This window comes from Dipodomys spectabilis, unplaced genomic scaffold, assembly GCF_019054845.1.
Source record: "Dipodomys spectabilis isolate Male_0828 unplaced genomic scaffold, ASM1905484v1 ptg000297l, whole genome shotgun sequence".
Lineage (NCBI taxonomy): Eukaryota > Metazoa > Chordata > Mammalia > Rodentia > Heteromyidae > Dipodomys > Dipodomys spectabilis.
In genome coordinates this window covers 7,881,670-7,900,150 of record NW_024870974.1, presented here as the reverse complement: position 1 = coordinate 7,900,150, position 18,481 = coordinate 7,881,670, and the positions used below count along the sequence as shown (strand labels likewise).

Below are 18,481 nucleotides of genomic sequence, written 5' to 3'. Positions count from 1 at the left end.
AGGAGAAGCTGGGGGCAGGAACCTTTTGACATAATGAGGAGAGTGCTGTCAGTGAGGGTGTGCTGATGCTCCGAGGAAGTAATGGCATGGAAACTTGCCCCTGAAGGGACTTGTGGAAGAATTGAAGGTACAAAGGATGACATTTGGGGGCTACTTCAAAGGGGTGCGACAGTTGGACAAGCATAAAACTGATACCTACTGTTTCATACGTTAGCAATGAGAAGGTGGCAGTCTCTGTCCAAATGTGTCTGTGAATTCTATGAATTTTAAAACGAAGAAATGAAACATGTTAAGCTGGGCACAGTGTCCTGTAATGTCAGCATTTGGGAATCTGAGGCATGAGAAAAGAGAGTTTGAGATCAGTCAATGCTGAATAATAAGTTCAAGTTCAGCCTGAGCAAAATAGCGTGACTAGTGCCTCAACCTAAACAAATGAACCAAAAACCCCACTCTATTTGTAATTTTGTTTTTACTAGACACTATTAGTTCTATTTTTCCATTTCCTGTAACAACTGAGAGAGAGTTCTAATGCCTTGACAAAAGTTTTAAAGATAATGGTGTAATTACAAGTGTGTTACTGATTGTGAAGATCACTTTGCATAGCAGGGGCAGCTTACATGATCAGTTTTGTGGCTCCACAAAGCAGTAGCAGTCTGTATGCAAAGCTCAGTCTATGTAGATCTTGAGACTATTTTGTGGACTATGTATTTTATTTGGGAAAAAAGAAAGAGTTTTAACTTTGGGTCTATGGACGGAGATCAGCGATACCATGAGCTGAAGTCTGTGTAGGTTCTTCTTGGTTCGAAACCTTTTGGTGGCTGTTGGCTCTCTGTTGTTTTCTAGAATATACTGATGCTTATGATCTGATCCCCTGCTGATATCTTTAGCTTTGGTCTTGTACCTCTTTTCATAGCACTGTGTGGTTTTTTCTTTTAAACCTTTATAACTTAAATTATGTAATCAGTCATATTATGTTTGTCTAGAATGGATAAGAACCTGCCTATCTTCACTGCTGCATGTCTACCTACTAGCCCAGTATTCTTGGTAATAACATGCATTAATTTATGTGAAAGAATAAACAGAATTGTATGTACATGTTTGTGCATGGACTCTGTGTGTGTGTGTGTGTGTGTGTGTGTGTGTGTGTGTGTGTTTTGTAGAGGGGATTGCTTCCCTAATGTGTGTGTGTGTGTGTGTGTGTGTGTGTGTGTGTGTGTGTGTGTGTGTGTTTTGTAGAGGGGATTGCTTCCCTAAGATTCTTGAAGGATTTAGTGATCAAAAAAGTTAAGAATTGTGGCTGGGTCGGGTGGCGGATGCCTGTAATCCCACTATTCAGGAAGTGGAATTTTGTATGGGGCCAGTCTGAACAAAAAAAGTTAGCAAGACCCCAACTCAGTCAATAAATTGGGTGTGGTGGTACAAGCACGTGATCTCAGTTCTATGAAAGGTTGTAAGTAGGAGGTTTGTGGTCTGCGGCCAGTTCCAGGCAAAAATATAAGTCCCTACTTGAAAAATAATTAAAGCAAAAAAGGGATGGGAGTGTGGGTAAATTGGTAGAGTACCTGCTTAGCTAGCAAGCTTGAGGCCCAGAGTTCAAACCTAGTATTGTTTGTCAGAAAAATGAGAATTAGGTTATATGAACTGTGACACAGACACACAGTGTAGATGGAGTTAAGATGTTAATCTTTCCAGTCTCAACTTGCATTCCAATGTCTGCACATATAAGGTATTGATTGCCATGAGCAAACCTTCCAAAAATACGTTGTCTTTAGACCATGAAATTCATGTACAAATGGTCACCTGTGGTAGATTAGGCTAGCATGATGTGTCCCTGTCTATGGTTCCATTAGCTCTGGCAGTGGGTAGAGCTGTTGCATGAGGATTGGCAAGTTGGCAGACTTCCTCTTTTAGAAAGCAACTTTTAAAGAGTTGCATTATCGTTTTAAAACTATGTATTGATTTTGATTAGATGCAAGTTCTTGTTTTATAGTACTTGTTTAAGTTTAAGATGGTGAGCTTACTCATGTGTTTTAAAGTATATTTTATGCTGTATTGAATTTTAATTTACAGTGAAATCGTTCAAATATTTCCTGATTTGGTCTATAATCCTTGACTTAATATTGTCGAGGCAGAGTGTATATGTAGTTCATTAATTTTTTTCAATGTTATTTCCCTTTAGATGAAGATACTTCACAATCTAATCACTTGCTTCTAAGTCACAAAGACCTTTGTCTCTGCCTTCCTTCCAGTCTTTTAAGAGCTGCTTTTGCTGTGTTCAGGTCCATCCACACGCGCTCCTACAGTTGTACACTTCTCCTGGTACTTTAAAGTATATTGCCATTTTTCTCTGAAGGTTTTATTAGATCATTTGTTCATCCCTGGTTAAATGAAATCTCATTTTGCTGGTCTTGGGGTAGGTGATTGATTTTTTTTTTTTAATCCTTCGTGTGGACTCTTTCAGTTTGGAAACTCCTGTTTCTGTCAGCTCCTTCTTTCATCCCTCCTCTACATTCTCTTTTCTTCTTTAAAATAATTGCTTTTCTTTTTAAACTTAGGGCTTTGTGCTAGATTAGCTTGCTTGCTTGGCTTGTGCTCTGTTACTTATGCCACACTTTTAGCTATGACTTTTTTTTTTTTTTTTTTTTTTGCTAGTTATTTTGGAAGTGGAATCTCCTGGATTTTTTAGTCTGAACTGGCTTCAAATTTCTGTCCCTAGATCTCAGCCTTCTGAGTAGCTAAGATTATAGACACAAGCCACCAGCGTCCAGCTTCTGATCATTAAAAAAAAAAAAACAACTTTCATTATTTAAATGTTAAACTTGCTGGCTAATCTCATATTATTTCCAGTTGTTTTGTATTTTTTTTCGTGGTGATGCAGGGATTGGAACTAGGGCATTGTGCTTGCTAGACAAGTGTTGTGCCTCTTGAACCACTCTTCTTACTTTGGTTATTTTTCAGATAGAGTCTTATGATTTTGCCTGTACTGCCTGGACCTTAATCCTGAGATCATAGATGTGAAACAACATGTGTAACCTTCTAACCTTCATGTTGAGAATGGGATCTTGCTAATTTTTTACCTGGATTGGCTCTCAACTATGATCCTCAGATCTCAACCTCCTAAGTAGCTAGGATTACAGGTGTGAGCCACTGTACCCAACTACTTGTTATGTCATTTGCTCCACTTTTGGGGAGATTTCCCTAGCTTTATTTGTAGTATTCACTAGAGATGGCACATCTAACATTCTGCCATGGTGGGACTTTGACCCTGGGTCTAGCAGATTTTTAGGTTTCTAAAATGAGATCTGAACTAGATTCTAGAACCTGCTTTTCTCTTCACTGTCTTCCTTTACCCGTCCACTTTCTATTCTTTGTTGAGACTTAGTGGCATAAATAACTCTGCTATAGACTAGACTGTAAGACAGAAACAAGTACAACTCCATGACATTTATGGAAAGGAAGAGAAGAAGTTGACATTGCTGTATGAAGTTATGTGTCTCAAAGTAAGCTGTGTTTGTCCTCCCTGCTTAACTATAACCACGAATAATGAGTTACTACTCCATAGCCAGTGCGTGTGAGCAAAGAAAGCTTCAGGAATGCAGTCATTTGTCTTTCACCCAGTTGCAATGTAGTTATTAGAGTCATTTTTCTGGTGTGCCCTGATGTCTTGTTAACAAGTTGCTCTATAAGTTTTCTGTGACTACAGTAACAAATTACCACAAACTAGGAGTTAATTAGATGGTGTAAAACCAACAAAAATATGCTACCACAAGTTCTGGAGGCCAGAAGTCCAAAATTTGTCCCTCCCTCTTCCTCCTCTCCTTTTCTCCCTCTCTCCTTCCCCCCTCATCTCACATTTATTTATTTATGCATTTATTTATGTATTCATTTAGTTAGTTGTGGGGCTTGAACTTAGGGCCTGGGCACTGTCCCTGAGTAAAGAACCACAATGCCACATCCAGTTTTCTAATGGAGATGAGTCTCAAGGACTTTCCTGACTGGGCTGACTTTGAACCATGATCTTCAGGTCTAAGCCTCCTGAGTCTCTAGGATTACAGGCGTGAGCTACCAGTGCCCAACTCATCCTTATTTTTTTTTTTTTTTGGTTGGTCGTGGGGCTTGACCTCTAGGTCTGGGTGCTGAGTCCCTGAGCTCTTCAGCTCAAGGCTAATACTCTGTCCCTTGAGCCACAGTGCCATGTCTGGTTTTCTGGTGGTTAATTGGAGGTCAGAGTCTCACAGACTTTCCTGCCCAGGTTGGCTTTGAACTGTGATCCTCAGATCTCAGCCTCCTGAGTAGCTAGGATTACAGGCATTTGCCAGTGGCACTCGGCTCACATCCTTATCTTTAAGACAGGGTCTTCTGTGTAGCCTGGGAGGCCCAGGCTATTCTCAAACTTTTTGTTACTCCTGCCCCAGCTTCCTAAGTGCTGGGATTATGGGCAGGGGCCATTATGTTTGGCTCCAAAGTCAGTTTCAGTAAGCCTAAAGGAAGCATGAAGGTCAAGACTGTGTTCCCTTCAGATGGATCTCCTGAGAGTTTGTTCTTTGTTTTGTCTAACCTCTGGTGGCTACCAGCATTCCTTGACTTGTGGTTTAGCATCTTTACCTCACTGGTCATGTTATCTCCTCCTCTGGTATGTGCACAGTCTACCTCAGTGTCTTTTCTAACTAAGTGGTATTTAGGGCCCACCTGGACATGCTAGAATAACCTAACACAGAATTCTTAATTTAGTTATAACTGCAAAGAACGTTTTTTCCAAATCAAGTAACTTGTACAGTTCCAGGAGAGTAGAACTTGGTATCTTTGGGTAGTTGTTATTTAGCCTGCTTACTATTGTTATTGCTGTCCTTACGGTCTTCCTTTGGTTGGTCTAATACCAAACAGATAATGACAGAGTTATTTTTGCTGCTTTTTGGACTTTTACTGTTCATGGATTTTCTAATTTAATATATTGTCCCCAAATAAAAGTGTTTTCTTCTGATGTCTTTGCTTTTATGTTTTGGTGACATTGGGTCTGGACATGGACATGTTGGGACAGAATCTGTAGGTACATAGATGTCACAAGAGGCCAACCTTCCTAAGGTGTACTTTGCCTGCCACATCACCTGAGACAGTATCTCAGGGACTGGAGCATGAAGCAGAAAGACAGCAAAGAGTACAACCTGAACGCCAGTTTCCTAAGAGGATTCCAGAAGCCCTATCCAACAACAGCTTAGTTTTTGTTTGTCCGACTGGATTGCGTGACCACAGGTATCCAGGAGGCCGGGAATATTTTGAACTGGCTCTCAACTATAACATAGCGTTATTACTGTTCAGAAAGAGATGACTGTGGAGTCAGCAGTACACAGTCTGCACAGAAGGTAATAGGGACAAGGGCCACATCTCCATCTCCATCTGCAACAGAAAGCAGACTTCTATGTGTATGGTTGACATCATCTGCCTTTCTTCTTTGGTACTGGGATGTGTTCAGTGTCTGTAATGATAGACATTGGGCTGGCCCTGACTCCATGCCATGCATAGTGTGATGTTTCTGACAATGACAGGGCCTGTATACAACGGCCCATATCTTGTAGCCTGGGATATGTAATCAGACTGTACCCCTCCACCACCCCCCCCCCCCCCATCAAGCAACACACAACTGTGTTAACCCTGTTAACTGCTTTGTATAAGTTACTTACATTATCTCATTTGATCTGCTATTGTGGAAGTTATTTTTTTGTTGTTAATTTGACAAGATACCTTGAGAGAAACAACTTAAGGAGGAAGAGAGTTATTTTGGCCCTTGGTTTCAGAGGTTCCATTTCATGGTCTGTTGGCTCCCTTACTTTGGGTAGGTAGGGACTGGGACAAGATACCTCCTTCAGAGATAGGTATGGCCCTCCCCTCTCCCCTGGGACCTACTTCCTCCAGCCAGGCTTTTCCTTCTAATGGCCCATTCATTGTAAACACAGCAGCAGAAATATCCATTGATAAAGTTACTGTCCTCAAATCCCTATCACTTCTCTGTGACTGTGGATCCACCAGCTGAGACCAAGCCTTTGACACATGAATCCCTTAGGGAACACTTCCTACTCAAGCCCTAACAGCCCTATTAACCTTGTGGAGATGAGAGTCCCACGTTAGAAGTGACAGCAATCTCATTTCATAGGTGTGGCAACAGGATCCTTGAGAATGGATGTTATTATTTCCTAAACTTGAAGGGGCTGCTTAATCAGATCCATGCATTCTAGTTCTGTGTCTGGACCTCGATTAATGCTTTGAATATTGTGTGTGTGTACATGGGGCACAGCAAAGCCACGGGAAGGCATGACTTTTAGTCAGGTCATCTTGGGTTACAGTCCCCCTTTGGCCAGTTACAGTTTCTTTATGTGATGTAGATGAGCTACCATGCTGTCTGAGCTTCAGTTTTTGTCATTTTTGAAATGGGATGTTACATCACTCTTGATAGGTTTTGTGAGGATTAGAGGAGAATGTAGGTAATAACTGTTATCATTTTCACCATTGTGGTTTAACAGGTTTATTCGGAACAAATTAATAATATCAGAGAAACCACTTTTTTCCCACCTTAGTGATTGGTTGTAATCTCTGTCTTTTGTGCTAGAATCTTTAGTTTTCTGACAATGGGGTTGGGAGGAACCAATCTTTTCATCAGTTTTACAGTTTGATGACAGGGATGAACTATTTTATCTCCTGTATTTTCTATAGCTGCCATGACTGGTTGTCACAACTTGGTGACTTAAAAGAACACACAGTTTATTATCTCAACAGTTTGGGTCAAGTTCCCTGGAAATGGAAGGAGAGAAAGAGGGAGGGACCAATACAGGAAGAGGGAAGAATAGGAAGGAGGAGAGGGAAGAAAGGAGGAAAGAAGGAATAAACCAATTTGGTAGGGTAGAAGTCTGCCACAGATTTCAGGGCTGAAGCCTTTCTGCGTTCCTCTTTGTACCTAAGGGTTTGTCCTTTTCTCTGTCTTTTTCAGTTTCTGGAGGCTTTGAACAGTTTTCGCTGTTACTTTTTATTGCAGTCATAGTTTCCTAAGTGACACACCTTGTCTCTAGTTATTTGTCAGCCAAACAGAGGTGCCAAAGCCTCACCATGTTTGTGTTCTAGGCCCATTACATCCAGGTGCTAGTGATTGTGTGCATGGCTGACTGAAGAACTGCTACTCTACATAATGAAAGAATCTTTAAAATGTTACTTATTTTTTCCAGTATCTGATGGGGAGTGACTGATTAATGGGTCTTTTTACATACTCGAAAATAATTTGGTGAAATAAAATTTCATTATGACCATGACAACTATTCAACCTAAGGGATAATTAATTTTTTTCTTCTTTGATATAAAGTTTAGCTGTTTGTAGTATGTAATGTGTGTGTGTGTAGGTTGATCCTAGGACTTTGCGCATACTAGGTAAGCAGTTTACCTCTAAATTATGCCCTTTTTACCTTTTGAAGAGAAGTTTTAAAAAGGGCCCATTTCTATATTTTTTTCAAAATTTTTAGTTTTTTTTTTTTTTGCAAATAAAGCTTGCAATAACTGTTTCCTACATTTAACATTCTTTAAAATTAATGCCAGGCACAGGTGGCTCATGCTTGTAATCCTAACTACTCGGGGCTGAGATCTGAGGATCTTGGTTCAAAGCCAGCCTGGGCAGGAAAGTCTGTGAGCCTCGTCTCTCCAATTAACCACCAGAAAACTGGAAGCGGTGCTGTGGCTGAAGTGGTAGAGCACTAGCTTTGAGCTTTGAGCTGAGGGATAGCGCCCAGGCCCAGAGTTCAAGACTCCACAACCAAAAACAAAAAGAAAACAAAGGAAAAAAAATTTTTTTTTCTAATTAAGAGTGTTGCTGTATAGCTCAAGTGATAATTATTTGGCTAGCAAGTATTAGGCCCTGAGTTCAAACCCCAGCACCAACCATACCACCTCCAAAAGAAACATTTCTAGTTAAAGTGGCTTGATACTAATTTTCTTGTTTGTTCTTCTAGGAATGTTTTAAAGGGAGTTGGGCCACTCACAAGTTACTACATAAGAAAGCAAGTAAGTAAAACACTTACCTTTAGACACTTTGTCTTAGAAGTGACTTTGTACCAGGAGATGGGAATTCTCTATGTTCTGAATGTCTATGTTTGAATGTTTGTTTACCTATCGTGAAGAATAAAGGGGAATTCTAGCATTAATGCTAGAATAGTCTGTAGAATAGGTAACCATGACTAAAATTTTGTAGTAATATAGGTTAATCGTATTTCACGTAGGTAGCATGAAACATGAGTAGTGGTTGACAAGTATCCATAGTCTTTTTACCCTCTTGTCTTTGTTGGAAGTATTACCATATCATAGGCTGAAGACACATGAACTCTGACTCACTTAGACAGATTCCTTTTGCATTTGCTTAGTTTCAGTTCACACTGCCTTTTCTACTCAAGGTTTATTATAGTCAGGCTTCTGTGTTTTATGATTCTACATCTGTGAATACCATAGCCACAGATTCATGCAACTGTGTTTGAAAACGGGTTTTTATCTCTACTGAGTGGGTACAAACTTTTTCTTGTCCTTGTTTCCTAGACCATACAGAATACCCACAGTTCCCCTAGACCTTACATGATTTTAGGGACTACACATAATCTGGAAATGAAATGTGTGGGAAAGATGTACATAAGTGCCTGCAAATGCTTGGGTTTACAAGGGAGGTCTTGGTGCCAGTTTCCTGGGGTACTATGGGATGAATGTACTTTCTTCTAGGATCTTCAGGTTATTTCTTGCAGTGTAATGTTTGGTTTTCTTTTTTGAAGTTATTTTGTGTATACCACAAGATGAAGCTATCAGCCTCTTGTTAGTGTGGCTGACTTACCACGGCTTGTTGTTAGTCACTTGGAAACTTGACAAGGGCTTTCCATGCTGTCTGATGGGTGGAGATTTGGCAAGTAGCATAGGGTTTTTGGTTACTGACCTTGTATTCATCTTTGTATGTCCCTGTTTTAAAAAAGGTGCGTTTTCTGTGGAGGTATAAAGTGACACCTGTGTGTGATAGCAATGCTCAGTACAGAGGAGGAGTAGTTAGAGCAAAGGAATGATTTAAGTGGAACTTGTCAAAGCATAAAAGATAAAATTTTGATTTCTCACTGCAAATTCCAGGGATAGGTTTTCAAGAGAGTATTTAACATTATTCACTCTTCCTTCACATGGTAATTTCTTTTTACCTGGGACAGCCTTGAACCTCCATCTTCCAGGCTACACTTCCACTTACCTGGAATTAACAGGTGATAACCAGCATCTATGCCAAGCTGGATTCTTCTATGTAAAGACCTAGCTTACTAGTTATATTTTACTTTGTAGATGAGAGGTACACAGTGTGCTGACATAATGTACCATAGAGGATCTGTTCTATGTGAAAGGATTATTAGTGCATTTCAGTAAATATAGTATTAATTATTAATAGTTAACATGGTAACTTGTGTATTTGTTCCCTTGAGTTTTCTACTCATTAAGTGACTTAGAACGAATTGTTCTTTCCTTTTTGTTTCTTTGCTGCTCTTCCTGGTTTTTCCTTCTAAAAACAAGGCACACGGCAGCCATAAAATTATCAAAACAGTTTGAAATATTGACTGAAAAGTCACTAGTCAGTTAAGTGGAAATAGTATTTTTTAAGATTGCTTTGGGAGAGCTTTGTTTGTTTTTTTGTTTTTGGTTGTTTTTTTTTTTGAGACACAGACTTAGTATATAGCCCAGACTGGACTTGGATTCACTATTTTTCTGCCCCATTTCTCAACTGCTACGATTGCAGCCATGTGCCCTCCACATTGGCTCAAGCTCTTTTAATAAAAGCGTAATTTATCTGTCATGGAGACCTAGGTCTGTAACCACAGCACTTGAGAAGCAGAAGGATTGCTAGCCAGGGCTCCATAGTGAGACCCCAAAGATAAACAAAAAACTTAACTATTTATTGACAATTTCTGTTAGATAGGTTTTGGTAGGGCTCACATTTCAGTTTGCTTATGTATTTGTGTGTATATCTGTTTTTTTTTTTTTTTGTTTGTTTGTTTGTTTTTTGGTCCAGTTGTGGGGCCTGAACTCTGGGCCTGGACGCTGTCCCTCAGCTCTTCAGCTCAAGGCTAGCGCTCTACCACTTGAGCCACAGCGTCACTTCCGGCTTTTTTCTTTTTGCTTATGTGGTGCTGAGGAATGGAACCCAGGGCCTCATGCATGCAAGGCAAGCGCTCTACCACTGAGCCACCTTCCCAGCCCTTGTGTGTATATCTGTATTTTAAAGACAGGGGCTTGCTATGAGCTATGGATCTAAGCCTCTGAATGCTGAGATTTTAGGCATGTGCCACCATGCCTGGCTTTATGTTTGGTATTTTAAAGTGAACTTCCAGCTTGGTCCTAGTGGCTTACACCTGTAATCCTAGCTACTCAGGATGCCGAGATCTGCAGCCAATCTAGTTGTTCATATCTGAGAGACTTCTGGTTAATTGAAAAGTCTCAGATTAATCTCTAACCAGGAAAAAGTTGGAATTAGAGGTGTGGCTCAAGTGGTAGACTGCCAAATAGGAACAAAAAAACTGAGCAAGACTGTGAGGTTCCCTGGAGTTCAAAAGGTTGTGAACACAGCAGTGTGACTCTGGTTATGGTGGAGGTTTGCTAGAGTTTTGTACTGGGTGTTCTGACTTCTTTTTTAACTGAGTAAGCACTAAAGGGTACTACTGTACGGAAACTTGACTCTGAAGTATACTCCTTTCTCTTCTCCCTGCTTCTCCCTGTGCCCATCTGTCCTCTCACAGAAGATGAAAAGGCCAAGAGAGAGGTATCCTCCTGGACTGTTGAAGGGGACATTAACACAGACCCATGGACAGGCTACCGTTATACTGGCAAACTCAGACCACATTACCCACTGGTGAGTAAATAAGGTAAAAGAATTTAACCTTTTCAGTGTTCATTTCCTGAGAGTGGTGCTTGTAATTTGTATTTCAGTAATGAACCATATTAACAGGATTTTATTCACAAAAGAACTTGCATTCCAGCTCTTTAGCTCTGATGGTGCAGTACTTGAAAGTTTAGTTGGGTAATTAGCAGTCATGGGTGAAATGGCTAGTTTTACATGAAAAGAGTAAAACCTTAAAAAAAGAGAATGGGTCAGGTGGAATAGATCTTTTCTGGTTGTCATGGTGGTAGTGTATATTAACACTTCTTTCAGAATTTTTTCTTTTTTTAAGTAAATGGCTTTTCTGCCATTCCTAGCCCTTCCTGAGTTCTTGGCAGATAGGACTCAAAGGGACGTGTGTGTGTGTGTGTGTGTGTGTGTGTGTGTGTGTGTGTGTGTGTGTGAGAGAGAGAGAGAGAGAGAGAGAGAGAGAGAGAGAGAGACTGGGGTTGAATTCAAAGCCTTGAATTAGGCAATGCTCTAGTCTTTTTTTTTTTTAGTAAAATGTGCAAAGAGGTTTTATTGTGATTTTCAGCTCATGTATATATTTGTCAAGCAGTTTATTTTGGGAGGGCAATATTGAGATGTGAACTTGGGGCCTCACAGTTGCTAGATAAACACTCTACCACTTGTGCTGCACCCCTATCCATTTTTGCTTTAGTTGTTTTTCAGATAGGATCTTGTTTTTGCCAGCTTTGGATCTCAATCTTCCTATCTCTGCTTTCTGAGTAGCTAGGATTACAGATGTGCTCCACCAGGCAGGACTTGTTCTTTTGAGATAGGATCTTATCACTCCCCTGTCCATCCCCCCCCCCCCCCCCCCAGTTTTTTTTGTGGTACTGGGGTTTGAATTGAAGAGAGTGCATTCTGCTGACACACATGCCTTCTGCCTAACACATGTACATTCTGAATGACACAGTCATCATCCTGCCACTTGAGATACACCCCTAGTCCTTTCTGTGCTGTTTTTCAAATAGAGTTGTGAAGTTTTGACTGGGCCATCCTGGACCATTATTCTCCCATTTACACTTCCTGTATAGTTGGGGTAATAGTCATGTACCACCACATTCCAGCTTTTATTGGTTGAGATGGGTTAGCTTAAACTTCTAAAAAACCCAGGCTGCCCTCAAACTCCAGTCCTCCCAATCTCCCCTGCCCATGTAGTTAGGATTACAGATTTAAGCCACTGCAGTTGGCTTTTCTCTGGCTTTCACTGTATAACCAAAGCTCATCTTGAGGTCAACAGTCATCCTGATCCCGCCTCCCCAAAGGCTTGGGTTACAGGCGTGAGCCATAATACCTGGCTTAAGAGTTTTAACACAGGAATTCATTTACATTGAAATTGGTTATCCTTAAAAATTTAAATTATTTTTCTGATGTCTGTCCTTCCTTCCTCCTTCCCTCCCTCCTTCCTTCTTTCCTTCCTTTTCTCTCTTTCTTTTCCTTTTCTCTCTCTCTTTGCTTTTCTTTTCTTTTGTTGGTTGTGGGGCTCTGGGCTTGGTCACTGTCCCTCAGCTCTTCAGCTCAAGGTTAGCACTCTACCACTTGAGTCACAGCGCTACTTCCGGCTTTTTCTGCTTATGTGGTGCTGAGGAATCAAACCCAGGGCCTCATGCATGCAAGGCAAGAACTCTACCACTGAGCCACCTTCCCAGCCCTCTCTTTTTTATGTGTATAGATCTTTTAAACATATGAGTAACTCCCTTTATGCTTCCCTTCCAGAGATAAGGAAAATGTTGGGGAATTTATACATTGGTACAATATTTTATTATTGTCAGGGTACCTGTTTCGAACAACAGAGGCATGTTGTGGGCTATATACAATCTTTTTTTTTTTTTAAATCAGTCATGGGACTTGAGTTCAAGACCTGAGCATTGTCCTTGAGCTCTTTCACTTAAGGTTAGTGCTCTACTACTTTGAGTCAAAGCTCTAGTTCCAATTCTCTGGTGGTTAAGATAAGAGTCTCTTGGACTTTCTGACCTGGGCAGGCTTTGAATAGCGATCCTCAGATAGCAGCCTCCTGAGTAGCTAGGGTTATAGGTGTGAACCATCAGTTTACAGCTAGTTACAGTCTTAAATCAGTGATGGCCTTAACTGTTCTTTTTTTAAATTGTGAAAATACAGTTAGAAGATAATGAGTCTATTTCTTATCAAGCATTGTTGCCTCCTCCCTTGTTTCCCCTTTCTATCTTAAATGTGAAGGGGTGGCATTAATACTAAGAAAGTAATACTTAGGCTTAATGTGATAGATAAAGGATATCTGAGTTGTCTGTGAACACTTTTCCTATATAAAGCTTTGCTTAAGCTCGCTCATTACTGTTTCCCCCAGGTTCATAGACTTTTTCCCTGGTAAATAGATTTTCACTTGCCTCTCTGCATTTTTCAGATGCCAACAAGGCCAGTGCCAAGTTACATTCAGAGACCAGATTATGCCGATCACCCCTTAGGTAAGTCCTGCATTTTGTGTAGGCTTGAAGACAGCTGCACAGGAGAGGAGTGCTTTTTTTGTAGAAGGCTGTCATTGCTGGACTAGTAATAAATAGACATGCTGTTTGCTTAGGCACATTAGAACATTTAAGAGAATTAGAGACTTCCCTGCCTTTAGAAATCAATCCAGTTCTGTAAACATTCTTATGTCATTGCTAAGCAAATACGGTACTCAGAACTCTACTATAGTCTGTGTTAGCCACTTCTAGATGGAGGACAACAAAAGCAGTTTTGATATTATCCGTTCTTTGTCATCTTATGAAGGAAAAGTGGGTAACAGAGTCCTGAGGTCAAGTCTACCTCAGACTTGGACAGTAGCATGGATGGAGTCAGTAATAATGAGGTGGTAACATAGCCATGAAGAAGGTGGAGTGGCAGGAGGGAGAGGATACCACAGTTTTAACTAAGTTCTTTGCATGTGTTACTCCGTTTAACGTTTCATCATTTTTGAAGTGGGTTCTGTAGTCTTTATTATAGATAATGCTAGGTATGAAGAAAGGTAGTTTGAAATACAGGTCAGTGGAGAGGTCTCTGACTGTAACTTGTACATTAGTCCCTTGTAAATCAGCCTATTACTATCTGAAATTACTTTTCATGTTAAAATAGTTGCATGTCAGTAGCTTCATTTATTATTATTATTGCTGTAATTTTTTTTTTCATTTTGAGATATGGGGGTCTCACCTTGTAGCCTAGGCTGGTTGGCCTCAAACCTGCTCATCCTCCTTTTCTTTCAGATGTTAGAACCAAATCAAGTTCTTCTATACATAGTTTTAAAATTCAGTTCAACCCCTGTTGCTGATAGATGGAGAGAAAAGACAGTCTGAGGATTGTTGAGGACATGGAATCCCATTATTCTCAGTGTCGCACTCTGTTACAGCTAGAGTGTTTTCACCTCCAGAGGAGGGGAAAGGCCCTGCCTTTCCTCTTCTCCAGAATTTTCCCGGCTATTCTTATTTATTTTGTTAGCTTACATTAGTTATACAGAGAGGGGTTTCATGTTCTACCTTTTTTTTTTTTTTTTTTTTTTGGTCTTGTGCCTTGAACTCTGGGCCTGCACACTGTCCCTCAGCTCTTCAGCTCAAGGCTAGCGCTCTACCACTTGAGCCACAGCACCACTTCTGGTTTTCATCATGGTTTATTGGAGATAAGAGTCTCATGGCCTTTCCTGTCTGGGCTGGCTTTGAACCGTGATCCTCAGATCTCAGTCTCCTGAGTAGCTAGGATTACAAGTGTGAGCCACTGGTGCCCAGCTTTTCATGTTCCATTTCTACACGTTTACCTTATGTTCGTATCACTCTCCCTTCTTAGCTACCATTGAGAGTTTATTCTTCTGTATGAAATTATAGCCAGTGTGTGTTCGTTTCCCAAAATAACTTGTTGGCATTTTTATTAGGATAATATTAAGGTTATAGATAAATTTTGTAGGCATTGATACCTTAACAGAGTTAACTTTTTCTATCCAAGAACAGAGTTTGTTTTTCTGTGCCATACAAGGCTTATTTCTCTCAGTGATGTTTTCAGATTTTCTTTCTGAAGATGTTTCACTGTTAAGTTCTTTTGAAGTACTTCCTTTTTACTGTTTTTGTGCATAGTATCTTCAGTAATTTTTAGCTTATTTTATACTGTGGAAAAATTGCTGAATATGTTGTATTTATCTGCTAGCTTTCTGAATTCCAGATGATTGTCTTGTTAAAGGAGCAGATAATCATACTTGAAATTGATAAGGAAATTGTTGTTTCCATTTAAAATTATATGTGTTATATTTTTTTCTTTTGTGTACTGAGACTATTCATATTGCTAGACAGTATGGTAGAGCCAATGGCAGTCATTCTATGGTGGTGATTTCTGGTTTAAGATTTCTTTTCATTGTGTTAGGTTAGTAGATTTTCTGTAGATGATCACTCACTTACCAATCTTGACTCTCCCTGCCTTCTGCTTGAATCTCCATGAGTTAAGGTGTTTGTGGGTTGTTGTTTTTTAATTCTATTTGGTAGCATACTTTTGAACTTTTTCATCAGGGCTTATAAATGAGATTAGTTGATGATTTTTTATGTGTATATATTTAGAGGAGTAGTTGCTACATTAGCTTTATTTCTTTTAAATGTATGAGAAGCTTGAGTTAGGTTAATGAAGGTTATTAGGGCACAATATATTTCAAACTTTTTTGTGATCAGAGTGAGGAATAGATTTTATAACATGAACTGTGTGTATATAAATTAAAAACATCTTACCATGATTTGTATTATAGAATCTAATCATTTCTACTCCACTTCTACTTTAAAATGTTACTTATAGCCCAGGAAGAGGCCATAAACTAGAGTTTGAGAAACATTGATTAGGTTGCTGTTTCAGAAAAATAGTGAAATTGATTGGTTGTTGGTATATAGTTGCTTTGTGAGTACATAGGTACTTGATGAGATGATACTTATGAAGCAGCTGTAAATTGTGTGGTACTGTTCATATTTGAGTCTTTACCACATTGCTTGGTATATATAATAAGTAATCCATAAATATTGATTCCTTTCTGGTAGATTAAAAAATTGGTTCTTTAGATTCTCCCTTCAATTCTTTAGATTTCCTTTACATGTTGAAAATATAAATTTCAAAATAACTAACCTAGATCTAGCAGTGTGTGAGATGACCAGGGATATTATTATGCTAATAAATTCTGTGTCTTTCATTTGTTTTGGTTTTACATACTGACTTTCCATTTCAGGAATGTCTGAATCTGAACAGGCTCTTAAAGGTACTTCTCAGATTAAATTACTTTCCTCTGAAGATATAGAAGGGATGCGACTTGTATGTAGGGTAAGAGTTATTTTTTCCTTGGGGTAGAAGCTGTTCAAACAGTTCTTAGATTTGCTGACTTACAAATGTGTCAAACATTACATTTTCAAACTGTGACTGGCCATACAATAAACTACTGTCTGTATATAACTTCATTTACTGCTGTTTTCTTCTTAAATAGGCTTCTAGGAATTAATATGGCAAGTAGTTTTTGAATTTGGTTGGTAGTTCTTTTTCCCTTTGTGTTTCTTTTTAAAACAACTGTTTTTATAGTATTTTGTTTTCATGGATATCATATTTCGACATAGTTGAAGCTTAGAGTCTTGTGAAATGTCTGAGTATGGTGATACAGATTGGTATTATAATTTTGTAAGGAAAAATAATTGATGCCATATTCTTCACTCAGATGTGATCTTTGTGCTTTTATGCAACACTTTAAAAGTGATTTGATTCTAAATTTTTGTTTATAATCTGGAGAATTTTATATCCCTTTCGCTTTAAAAGTAATTTGATACTAAATTTTTGTTTATAATCTGGAGAACTTTATATCCCTTTCGCTTTACTGTGATTTTATAAGGAAGAACATTCATATATTCTTTTATTTCCCTCTAACCTTTGCCATTATAGAACTGGGAGAAGATCTGCACTATTGTGTAGATAACTTAACATGTCCATTTTCATATGGAAATCATTCAAGCTTACTTATTAGTAAATGAGCTTGGTCCAGTTTTTATGTAAGCCTACGTTCATACATTTACATTTTGTTATGTTTGTGATATATATTAATATGTTCGATGCAAAACATTTTGAAGGCGAAATTAACTTTACCAATTTCCCACAGAATCTAAGATGGTACAGAGGGTAGATTTCTATTTCTCTTTCTTTGAGTGTACTGTTTTCCCCTTTTCCAGCTTGCTAGAGAAGTTTTGGATATTGCTGCTGGCATGATTAAACCAGGTGTCACTACTGAAGAAATCGATCATGCTGTACACTTAGTAAGAATTTTACTTTTTTACTTTGGAAAAAAAATTCAAGTCAGATGTTTCAAGTTTTCAATGTCTAAAGTACCTTGGTTAAGGTAACAAAAGTGACTTTGCTTTGTTTAAAGTATAGAAAGCATTGGGCAGTTATTTCTATCTCTTAAGTTCATTCTCCCTCTGGATGTTCTGTGGTGTCAGCCAGCCACAGATTGAAAATGCCTTTCTTGCCACTACTGTAAACAATAGAGTACGTACGCACACTCTTAGTATTACAAATGATGTAGAAATGATTTTTACAGTGAGGGGCAGAAGTGCCGAGGTAATTTGCAAACAACACACTAATTTTGATGAGACTTGAGAATGTACAGAAGTTGTCACAAAACCAAAAATAATCCCAGAAATCCTAAGAAACGCATAGAAATTCTGTGTGCTGTTGGGAAACACCGTTTTGATATTTGGAACTAGTCCTCCAGCAGTCCTTGCAGTATGGATGATACCTGTGCAGCAGCCAGTGCTGAGCCATCTTCATGTCATAGGTGGGGGCTGAGGTGAGCTGCTATGTATCTGAACCATCAGAACTTCAGTTTCACAAAATGATTAATTTTATTCGTTATTGCTCCCTATATAAAATATTCAGGAAACATTCAGAAATAAAGAATATAACTTTTTAAGTTAGACTTGAAGAGACAGTATTTGCTCCATATCCACAAGCCGAGCCAGTGTACAGATGAGTTACATACTTGTGAAATATGATATAGGGATGTCTTTTTAAAGGTGAGTCCTACTTTGTAGCCCTGGGTGGCCTGTGATCCTCCCGTCTCTGCCTCCCCAGGGCTGAGATTACAGGCATATGTCACTACACCCAGACCACTCCCCCTTGTTTTTTTAAAGATGTTTTTATCTGATGCTAGGTATGAGAATGAAACTGGCTCTTAGGTATTCTCTTGCTCGGTGATAGATTATTGTAAATGGAGAAACCATTGCTGAATGATTTTGATGTCATGTCTTTTTTTTCCCCTTTGTAAAAAATGTTGGCAAGGATTTAATTTAGTGTAACAGGATAAAGTAGAGAGAAATATAAAAAGGGAGTAACATTTCCTGTTCCCCATGCAGGAAATGTGAGTAAAAATGAATTTTTTTTTTGTCGGTCATGGGGCCTGAACTCTGGGGCTGGGCACTATCCCTCAACTCTTCAGCTCAAGGCTCTACCACTTAAGCTACAACGCCACTTCCGACTTTTTCTGCTTATGTGGTACTGAGGAATCGAACCCACGCTCTCATGCATGCAAGGCAAGCTCTACCACTGAGC

At 39.2% G+C, this 18,481-nt stretch overlaps 1 protein-coding gene across 1 annotated transcript in view; it reads left to right on the top strand.

Moving 5' to 3' along the window:
- The window catches only part of Metap1 (methionyl aminopeptidase 1), a 36,183-nt gene that overhangs the window by 6,926 nt on the left and 10,776 nt on the right, over positions 1-18,481 (top strand). The window contains exons 2-6 of the mRNA XM_042701728.1: positions 7,986-8,037; positions 10,779-10,891; positions 13,305-13,365; positions 16,122-16,213; positions 17,104-17,187. Of these exons, the coding sequence (XP_042557662.1) occupies positions 7,986-8,037; positions 10,779-10,891; positions 13,305-13,365; positions 16,122-16,213; positions 17,104-17,187 (402 nt within the window). The remainder of the gene's footprint in view (positions 1-7,985; positions 8,038-10,778; positions 10,892-13,304; positions 13,366-16,121; positions 16,214-17,103; positions 17,188-18,481) is intronic.